This window comes from Juglans regia, chromosome 3 (genome assembly GCF_001411555.2).
Source record: "Juglans regia cultivar Chandler chromosome 3, Walnut 2.0, whole genome shotgun sequence".
Classification (NCBI taxonomy): Eukaryota; Viridiplantae; Streptophyta; class Magnoliopsida; order Fagales; family Juglandaceae; genus Juglans; species Juglans regia.
This window is the reverse complement of record NC_049903.1, coordinates 5,145,147-5,155,257: the sequence shown is the minus strand read 5'-3', so window position 1 is coordinate 5,155,257 and position 10,111 is coordinate 5,145,147. Positions and strand designations below refer to the sequence as shown.

The 10,111-nt window shown below is 38.0% G+C and overlaps 3 protein-coding genes across 3 annotated transcripts; 1 reads left to right on the top strand and 2 right to left on the bottom strand.

Annotated features, from left to right (window-relative positions):
* Nucleotides 1–229: 229 nt before the first annotated feature.
* On the top strand, nt 230–2,167 carry LOC108980760 (dof zinc finger protein DOF1.4-like). The gene is made up of 2 exons (XM_035688018.1): nt 230–572; nt 748–2,167. Exon 2 carries the CDS (start codon nt 748–750, stop codon nt 1,678–1,680), a length of 933 nt encoding a protein of 310 aa, XP_035543911.1. The 5' UTR covers nt 230–572; the 3' UTR covers nt 1,681–2,167.
* Nucleotides 2,168–3,288: 1,121 nt separating this feature from the next.
* Nucleotides 3,289–4,984, bottom strand: LOC108980754. The gene is made up of 3 exons (XM_035688017.1): nt 4,752–4,984; nt 4,086–4,285; nt 3,289–3,802 (listed from the first exon to the last, which is right to left on the bottom strand). The coding sequence occupies exons 1-3, from the start codon at nt 4,839–4,841 to the stop codon at nt 3,547–3,549; spliced, it is 546 nt and encodes a 181-aa protein (XP_035543910.1). The 5' UTR covers nt 4,842–4,984; the 3' UTR covers nt 3,289–3,546.
* A 1,396-nt stretch (nt 4,985–6,380) lies between these two features.
* Nucleotides 6,381–9,356, bottom strand: LOC108980758. The gene is made up of 6 exons (XM_018951762.2): nt 9,181–9,356; nt 8,957–9,089; nt 8,632–8,735; nt 8,355–8,529; nt 8,098–8,232; nt 6,381–7,983 (listed from the first exon to the last, which is right to left on the bottom strand). Exons 1-6 carry the CDS (start codon nt 9,219–9,221, stop codon nt 6,637–6,639), a joined length of 1,935 nt encoding a protein of 644 aa, XP_018807307.2. The 5' UTR covers nt 9,222–9,356; the 3' UTR covers nt 6,381–6,636.
* Between the last annotated feature and the right edge of the window lie 755 nt (nt 9,357–10,111).

The window sequence follows — 10,111 nt, the reverse complement described above, 5'->3', positions numbered from 1 at the left end:
CAATTACAATCATGTATTATTATTATTACAGCATGCAGATCATGATCTACGTTCTTTTTACAACCCAAGCACGCAAGGCCACTATCGACGGTCTAGGTCCGCCCACTTGTCACCAACCCACATTTACATGACCTTCGGGGCTAAGAAACTGATCATCTCTCTCTCTCTCTCTCTCTCTCCTCCCTTAATTTCCTCCCCCATAAAGTCTTCTTGCTATAAAATTGTGTTGGTAGTTCTAGTTTTGTCGCCAAAGTTCAGCATAATTATATAGGGTTGCCACCACTGGTACTACTACTACTACTGCTGCTGCACCCCACATATATCAATCACAACCCTTTTGGTCCTTCCAAAGCTCGAGTAATTTTTGATCGTCTTTTATTCATTTTATAATTATTGCTCCTTTCGTAGCGATCATATATAGATCGATAGGTTCGTAGCTTTAGATAATCGCTTCGTTATATAGAAAATAAAAGATAGACTCGAAGACATGCTCGCTTCTCACCACCGTCCTACCCATTTCCTTGCTTCTAACAATATTGTCGGCTCACCAATTTCTCTAGAGAAACACACTGGTTGGTTTATAGGCAACAATCTCATCCTCTTGCTCTTTTTCAGATTGATTTCTCTTCTCGCTCCTCGATCCAAAGGCTAGCTAGATCAACTTGTTCTTTCTTATAATTTCCCGGAAATATTCCTCGATCGATTTGAAGATATCTTTTCCGTTGTTAATTTTGGGTGTTTTCAGAGATGGGTTTGAGTTCTAGGCAGGTTTCTGGCGATGGGCTTGATTGGAGCCAAGCCTTCTTGCAGGATCAAACAACTTTGGAGCTGCCAAAAACTCCTCCGATCATGAGACGGCAACAGCAACAAAATCAGCAGCAACAATCTGAGCCATTAAAGTGTCCGAGGTGTGATTCATCAAACACGAAGTTTTGTTACTACAACAACTATAACAAGTCCCAGCCTCGGCATTTCTGCAGAGCTTGTAAAAGGCACTGGACTAAGGGTGGAACTCTACGCAACGTTCCGGTTGGTGGCGGCCGCAAGAATAAGAGGCTAAAAAAATCAAGCACTGCTACCTCTGCCAGCACCAGCACCAGCGCTAGTGCAGCCACCACCAGCACCACCAATAGCGATGTCGATAATAAGCTCAAGACGGCCCACATGGCTATTCAAGCTCAGCAGCAGAGGAACAATCTTCCTCTTTCACTAGGTGATCAGAAATGCATGTCTGATATCCTCTACCAGGCGTTGCTTCTTCCACCATCTTCGCTGCCGCAAAAGAATTTGTTCAACTCGAGCAACTTGGACAGCAAAAATCTCAGCCCCAACAACAACGCCTGTTTGGGTTCAGCTCCGCATCTTCCTCTAGATCAAAACCTAAACTTTCCCTTCTCAAGCTCAAGCTCTTTTAACACAAACCCATCTCCAATCCCAACCTCTTTCCAGTCCTCAGATGTTTATTATAATTACACCGATCAAGAGTTCAAAACCATGGGGGAACCAACCATTACGGCCAATATCATGGCCAACCCAAGCAGCACTGCCACTCAGCCATGGCAGATACCTACAACAACCAGTGGTATGGACATGTCGACTTACTGGACTTGGGATGATATTGATACCTTTGCCTCTACCGATCTCAATCTACAATGGGATGATTTTGAAATCAAACCATAAAAAAGTTTAACCATGTTAGCAGTGTCTATAAGTGTGAATCCATTGGGTGTTTACATATATTTTAGTTAAAAGAAAGGCACTTCTTTCACAGTGTCGCCGGTCTTTTTGTTGATCTTCTTTTTCAGGTGAACGTACATCTTTATGGTATCTCAATCTGTAAGCGCAATAGAGAGATGTGGAGTACTGTTTGAAGCTGTCTTTTTTAGTTTCAGCTTCAGGCTAAGGTGTCTATGATCAGTAACTAGATCTACATGTCCCTCTCTCTCTTGATCTTCTCCTTAATTTGATGGAATAGTGGCATGATATATGTTGTAAGGAGCTCAGTTTTGTTCTTAACCATAGATGTCGATAGAATTTTGGATGCTTTAGATGATCACAGACGGGTCATGATCTCCACTCCAGCATGGCTGATCTGACACAATGTATTGGAAGATTCTTGTGGATATGTATATTTGGATTAATTTGAATGATATTTTAATTACTTGGATTTGTTTGCTCATGGTTCATGACCACTTGTTCATGAGAATAATTCTTTCCTCATTTTGGTTGTAAAGTAGTTCTTTAAATATTATTTTTATTTTCATCTGGAATAATCATATTGTAGTTTAATTTACGGCTTCATGACATATAGGCTCTTACTTTAAGGACTAAAATATCTTTCCAAGGTGGTCATTTCCCATGCATCTTCCTCTCCTTCTAGTCTAACTGATCAGCATCATCATCATCATCATCATGTGCATGGTGGTGACCACTGTTAAATGATTGTTCCTCTATGATATAATATTTTCCTACGGCTCAATGGTTGAGCCCCATTATGTGAAAGGAATCTGCTGTACAAATTCAGCTTTTAATTTATAAACAAGGCTCCAAATTAACTCGCCCAATAACGTTGAAAGGAATCCCTACACCATTACTAATAATTAAGCCATGCAATAGACCAGGTCGTTTAGTACCTGACCCATCTTGCTAGCTAGGTTACATGCGAGACCACCTTTCAATTGATCATCTAATAATTTACAGAATTATTCTATTATCAAATCAGTGTATAAAATATACCATTCATATCACTCAAATTATAAGATTTAATTTATAAAATTTATCTTTTAAATTAAATTATGTCATGCATTTACTTTCAGATTTTTCTTTCAAATTTTGAAAAGAAAAAATAAAAGAAATAAAGAATATGAAGAGTTAGTTCATTATCTTGATTTCTCGAGGAAAGTCAAGGGCTATGACAATTGAAAAAGTACTGGTGATGGATGTTTCTGAGTAAATGTATCGCGGGATTTAAACCGGGCTTGTTGCAACAACCATCCTGCTCCATTACCGCACATGCAATGTTTTGCTATTACTTCGGCTCTATATATGCATGGCCGCTCAGGTTATAAGAGCTGGTGCTGGTGCAAAGCGCTGCCATCTAGTCTCTAGTGGTGCAACATGAGAGAGTACTCACGCTTTTCAATGTTTTTGTTGCCCATGTACGTTGAAATAACCATTTGCTTTTATTTGGTGCAGAAAACTTAATGAGCAATGAGACAATACAACAAACAAGGCTCGAGTATTTGGAAGATCTAGAAACTAAAAACTATGGAATTAACAACTACAAAGTTCAACAAAAGAATTCTGCTATTTACAAACTTAAATAGCAGAATTGCAAATAAATTTATGTTTGGTGTCAATAAACAGATTTGCAAATAGATTTGTTCAATTCGAAAAATCTACAAAATTACAGATCACAATACAGATGTGGATATCCAATTACATGATCAAACACTCTTAAGAGAGGAACATGATCAGTTGACATGAAACCCAATCAACTGATCAATTACATAATAGAATACCACAAGTCTCTCTCCGAGAGAGCAATTATAGTTTCTCCATCCTCACACCAGTGTCCCTTGCATAGGTAGACGTAACATCGTTTGCCTTAGAATAGCTAACATAATAAAGCTGGGCGAATATACCTGTTAAGACCACAAAAGCAGCCCCAGCCCCAAAAACTCCCTTTCTTAGCATCTCACAGGAAGGAGGATTACTTTTCAATCGAGTCATGTATTGGGTGTGGTAGGCATTCCGCACAGAACCAGCCAGCAAGCATGCTTCAGCAATAATAAACATCACCCTGAAATGTAATAATGCAAGTCAGTCTCGACTTCTGAGATCATTACAAGGAAAAACACCCTCATTTTTCTGTTGGGCAAGATCTAAACACAGAACCTACCTTAACCCTGCCCTGCCCTTTGTCACTTGACTCAAGCGCCAAGGCCAAAGGGCACTAAATAGCACATTTCATGGACAAATTGCCCGAGGCTAATCAAGCCAGGGTTGATTTGATCATCCGAATGAAGTCATATCGGTGAAAAAGACCAAATCCTTTAATATGACTGTTGTTATTAAGCACATACCAGCAGGTAATGAATAAGCAAATTGCCCATGCTCTAGAACCACTTGGTCTCAAAGCTTTCCCGCAGCACAAGCAACGACTTGCCACCACAATCAGGACTTGACTAGCCATTAGGAACAGGAATGACCCAACACCTAAGCCAGTTGCGATGTCAGAATCATAAACGCAATAACTGTAGTTTGGATCTTCTGTTAACCGGGCCTGTCAGAAGAAAGGACATCAGAATTAGGACCATCTCATACAAGAGTTCAGAAAATCTACCCTGTTTTCTAATTGCACACAGTGAGCAGGAGGAATAGTCCATTTTAACGAACGAACTCTGAATTTTTATTTTAGGGTTTGCAAACTGATTTGATAAGTATCAAACAACTACTAAACCCCTATCAAGAAAGGACAAAAGGAGAGGAAAAAGACGGGTCTGCAGAAACAACAAAACAGATAGTCGATGAAATAGCCATTCCTAGTGCTGGAAATCCATCCCCGACACCAAGACAAGACACAAAAAAATCACAAACGAACGCAGAAAGACCCCATTTTTTTTCCCACTTAGCACACCCAAACTCCAAAACTACGCCTTCTAGCCTTTAACCAAAAATCACATAAACGTCATACAAGAAACGGTCACAGATAACGAAAACAAACAGATTGTTAAGGAAGACGAACTAACTTTGGTCCTTCTTTGCTCGGCAGCAACAGCAAGAGCAAAAGCTATCAGATCCAACACGAACACCACGACAAGTAACAGCGTGGAAGCCATGATTTACGACCCAGAAATGTTGCAACTCTATCTCTCTGTCTATGTCTCTCTCAACTCACAAAGAGTCACAGAAAAAGATCAAAAAGGTTTATTAAAGCTTAAGGAAATCCAAACTGCATGAACAGTAAGATTGTTATCATATATACACATATATAAAATAAATAAATGCACGCGATATCTGCCGGGTTACTTTACCCGAGGCCGAGGGAGAGGTGGAATGCACAATCTTTCGAATCGACTATGATGGGGAGAGAGAGAGCCTCATTTACCTAGTGTTGCACTACTCTGTGCCTTTTCCACGTATTTTGCACTCTCTTCCTCTCATCAATATTCGGGTCCAGCTTCATTGACCAAATAATGTCATTTTGAAAATGAAAATGACAGTGAAGCCATCACTCAATCTTTACCGCTCATTCATTTTAATTTTTTATATTTTTTACTTAATGGATGGGGTTGCTACGAAGCCACTCAAAGTTTTTTTAACATTTTTTTTAAATTTCTTAAATATTTTCAAAAAATTAAAAAATAAAAATAATAAATTCATTACAAAAAATACTTCATTAACCATTGAGTTAAAAAAATAAAACCTCAGTCGGTGAGTTTTATCATAGTGTTTTGTAGGTAGGAGTAATGTTTTCCTTTGATTCAAAAACTAGGGCGGTTGGGACTTGTTTGTAAGGAGTCTTTCTATTCATCGTCTTTATATTATATATTATGTTAATATTTTTTTATTTTTATTAAATTAAAAAATTTTTTTTACTCATCATCTATACATAATATATTTTCTTAGAGAAAAAATAAAAAAATCATATATTGTATAGGGATGATGTGTATAATTTTTCTTTTATGAAAAGAAAAATATTAATTCAAATAGATAAATTACATACATAAAGAAATTATATAAAAATAAATTTAAAAATTAATATGATTATATATAATCTGTTAGATTTATTTTATAATAAAAATAATTTTATAATCTGACATACCGTAACAAGCCACGTCAATTTATAAATTTATTTTTTTATAATTTATAAAAATACAATTATCTTTATAAAATATTTATTAAGAATATAATATAAAAAATTAAATCTGTCTCTTTATGCAGTAAGTATAAATTTTTAAAATAAATAATAATTTCACATCATAGAGTAAATATCTTAAATTTCAACTCTAACTTTAAACCCGTAGTGTTAAATTTATTAAGAAGTAGTACTGATTCGACCCGGCTACCCAAGGTCTTACAACCGTGCAAGCTTTATATATCAGTGATGTACACGGACTTCCGGATCAGGTTGTGTTTGGATATTGAAATGAGTTGAGTTGAGTTGAGTTAAGTTGAGATGATAAAATATTGTTAAAATATTATTTTTTAATATTATTATTATTTTGAGATTTGAAAAAATTGAATTGTTTATTATATTTTGTATTGAGATTTAAAAAAGTTGTAATGATGAGTTGAGATGAGTTGAGATAAATCACTGTCGGTCGTAACAGTTATCTGCCACATGACCAACTAACATAAAAATATCTGTATTTAAATTTATAATAAATAATATGTTTATATATTCTACTTCCAATTGATAAGGTTGAGTTTATAATTTTCTTCAACCTAGACAAACAGTTGACCACCTTCAATTGGATTTTACAGTGAAAAGACAACCTTCTACGAAAAAAAAAAAGAAGTTTCTTGAAGCATGTTTGAACGTACGTTGCATCCGATCAGCTTAGAGAATAAAAAAGGAAATAAAAGAACAGAAATGAAGACTAGTTGCAGTGTTTCAATATTTGGTGACAGCTAGGCCAATGCAATGTTTAAGCCTGAAGTAATTGCAGAAGTTCTTTGCAGATAGTCTTGTTTGAGAGCCCTGAATTTGGCTTCCAATTCGTCATAGTCTGGTAGCTTAGGGTGCACATGGCTACGAGATGAGGTGGTGCTCTTCGGTCTTTCAGGGGAGATTGTCATGGTCCCAGAACAAGGAGTACGTGCAAATCTTTCCGTCTCCGCATAACGATTAGATGCCTTCGAGCAAGATTCTTGGGACGAGGCACCGCCGCCGGTTAGACAATCTGGTACTTCTGCTCCTCCCAATTGATTGCTTTTCTTATTAATAGGGTCAGCCTGAGATGCCATTTTACTGTTTTTTCCCCTGGGGTTCTTAGGAGGAGAATTCCAAACCTGTGGACACTTTTGTAGACTAAAATGATGAATAGAGAAACCTGCTAATGCAGCCATGCCCCTCTTTTGCCTCCAAGATAAACTTTCCCAGTCAAATTTGTCCTTGATAATGCAGTTTGAGCTCCTATGATTGTGCATGCATTTCCCATGCACTTCCAGTTGCTGATGAGACAAGCTCTTCTCATGAAATTTGTATGAAGAGCTCCTGGCTTCTTGGGCTGGCATCTTTCTCCAGTGCTTATTCTGCTGGAAGAATCGATGATACAGGCACTTTTTACTTGAAAATTTGCACGTTGATCCATAAGAAAGTTGATCTCGTGCATCGTGATTCCTGATCATTGCTGGTGACGGACAAGATTGGTCTGAATGACTCTTCTTAAAATCAGATCTCCTTTTCCACCGTTTCCAACTTGTTTTCACCCTTTTGAAATGATCCCCTAGGCATGCTCTCTTGTGCTGTGTTTCAGGTATTGTAGTGACAGATTCACAACTTTCCGGCTGATACGAAACAAACGAGTCTGCTCTGTGTACACCGTTATTGCCTTTACGTGGGAGGATAGTTGGGTTGAACATAAATATTCTTTTGTCCTCGCCAATGTCATCTTGTACACCAAACTGAAACTCCTGTATTTCATCCAGGTAAACAATACTTCTCCTGTGAAACTGAAACGAAATCTCGGATGATGTAGCTGTTTGTCCTGTTTTTACCCTGTTATCAAAAGAAGCTGAAGAAAGCGCTTCCGAGCTCAAACTTTCAACACTTCTCTGGCAAGATACGTTACTTGGGAAAAGTTTAGGTTCATATACGCATTCAGGATTTTTCCTGGAAGATGTATCAGTTGGGACATCGTTAGCATATGAAACTAACGCATGGACTCCACTTGCAGTGTTATCATTGACCTGGATCTCTCCAGTCTCTCCCTCAAAACCAAATCCTTCCCATTCGCAATCGTTTTTCCCTGACAACTGCAATTGAATGACTCGTTTCAGGGTTTGTGTGATAAGACTTGATAAATAATAATTGAAATGACGAGGGATAGTATCATAGTTGTTGTGGCATGGACATATATATATATATACCTGCATGACATGCTGTTTGTGATTATTACCATACCCAAGTTGCCCCAGATGGAGGCTGTACTCGATAGCTATTTCATTTATCAATCTTAGTTTCACTTCATGTGGAATGGAGCTTATGCAGAGTTTCTTCCTTATCTAAAACATCAGTGTTGGGGGTGGGTTAGTGCAGAGTAACAACCACAGGGGAACAAAATAGGTGGTGGAAACCCTCAGAAATGTCAAGGAAGGTATGTCAGTGACAATCACCATTCACCAACCTCTTGATTCACAAGACTTCCAGGATACAAGTCTACAGAAGGCTTTGTGAATATGTGTCCATAACGCTCTCCAAACAATTTCCGAATTGTTTGTAGTTCGGGCAGATCGCCAAACCATGCGGCGGCGAATACCAAAGTTGAAACCGCTTCCTTAACATCATCATTAGGACAATCCCTAGAAAAGACATGAAAAAAATGAATGGATGCTTTTTTTTATATATTTCCATAAGATGAAACCTTAACATTAGAGAGAATAGTTATGTAATTTTCAATATACTTGTGCCTGCGAATGTAGGGTAAGTGGATGATGATGAATCCACAGAAGTGTTCCAACAGATCATATGCAGCCAATAAGCTCTCGTCCTTAAAAAGTTGTTCAACCTGAAAATTCAAACACAAGTTTTTGTGACATAGAAGACGTATCGATTTCGATTTAAATTTAATAGAGTTATACAGTCATGCATAGTTCTGTGCACGGAACCAAATGACCATACCTGAAAACAGAACACACGATTAATTACAAGTACCTCAGTGATCTATTTCAATACATGATTGGCAATATAACATTTACTTGGCAGCTTCAGAAAGAAATTTAATGGTACCCGGGCAAAAGCACTTTCGTCTTGGCCGTTCTTGAGAAGCTGAGCAATGTCCTCGCGTAAATGCCTCACAATTGAGCATCTCCTTTTTTTCAGAATCTTAAGACGGCACTGGACGCGTTTCACCAACTTCTTGCTGCAAAGAGCATATGTATACATGTATAAGCACTAATCAATTCTTATTGCTTAAGAATAAAGAGAATGTTGATGGTTTTCATCTAATTTACCATTTAGAAGCTTTGTTCCATCCAAAGAGAATGTCAAACATGTCGGAATAATCATGCCAGGCCTCCGGCAGATTACAGGCAGAAGTCGGTGTGAAGGAGAGTGAAAGAGAAATGCTCTGTGGTAGTCATGGAGGTAACTGAACTAGGCCATGTTGCTCTCATAATATGGGACAGTTGGGATTCAACTTGGGAAGTTCAGCCAGCATATATAGCTAAATAACAAGCTTTATTGTTTGAATTGGCATGACAGTTTTCCTCCAAAAACTGCTCCACGTTCTGAGTGGAGGCATTTTCAGTAGCAGCAGTTATGTTTTACGCGAGCAAAATGAGGAATTTTAAGAAGGGAAAGTCCTATAGTGTGTACGTATTTTTTTTAAAAATGTGGCAAATCCGAGATCTATATGAAAATCAACCTTTTAATAGTGGCCTGGGAGTGCAGCACCCCAAGACTGGAGGTTTATTTGGGATTGTCGTTATTTGATTGATACATGTTAAATTACTTTTTAATATAAAAAATGATAAAACGTTTGTATCTCATTTTACTCGAATAGATTCTTTTTCAAAGAGAAAATATATTCGTAGTCCAGTTTGGGTTATCACATGCCTCATGAAACCCAAGTGGCAAACTGAATCAATGACAAGTCCAATCCAACTCCCTGAATCTCGAGTCCGAAATAGATTTCCCTCTCTCGTGAAGTCTCTCCCTCACTGAATGAAATCTCCCTTCAGAAATCAATCAGTCCCTCTCTTGTGAAGCCTCTCCCTCCTTGAATGAAACCTTCATTCAGAAATCAACTACTTCCTCTCTCGTGAAGTCTCTCCCTCCCTGAATCCCGAGTCCGAAGCCTCTCTAAAGAAATCCCTCCCTGGACTCTTGACTATCCCGAGCCACGACGACAACTCAACCTCCTAAGCCAGGTGTACGACAGAG

What these genes read in the sequence shown, in the direction of transcription:
- LOC108980760 (XM_035688018.1), top strand. Translation starts at nt 748, where the DNA reads ATGGGTTTGAGTTCTAGGCAGGTTTCTGGCGATGGGCTTGATTGGAGC.
- LOC108980754 (XM_035688017.1), bottom strand. Translation starts at nt 4,841, where the DNA reads ATGGCTTCCACGCTGTTACTTGTCGTGGTGTTCGTGTTGGATCTGATA. An exon ending in CCGAGCAAAGAAGGACCAAA is followed by an intron (nt 4,286 to 4,751) that starts GTTAGTTCGTCT and finishes TTCTTCTGACAG; the next exon opens with GCCCGGTTAACAGAAGATCC. An exon ending in TGCTTATTCATTACCTGCTG is followed by an intron (nt 3,803 to 4,085) that starts GTATGTGCTTAA and finishes ATTACATTTCAG; the next exon opens with GGTGATGTTTATTATTGCTG.
- LOC108980758 (XM_018951762.2), bottom strand. Translation starts at nt 9,221, where the DNA reads ATGTTTGACATTCTCTTTGGATGGAACAAAGCTTCTAAATG. An exon ending in ACGAAAGTGCTTTTGCCCGG is followed by an intron (nt 8,736 to 8,956) that starts GTACCATTAAAT and finishes TTGAATTTTCAG; the next exon opens with GTTGAACAACTTTTTAAGGA. An exon ending in ACAAACAGCATGTCATGCAG is followed by an intron (nt 7,984 to 8,097) that starts GTATATATATAT and finishes ATTCAATTGCAG; the next exon opens with TTGTCAGGGAAAAACGATTG.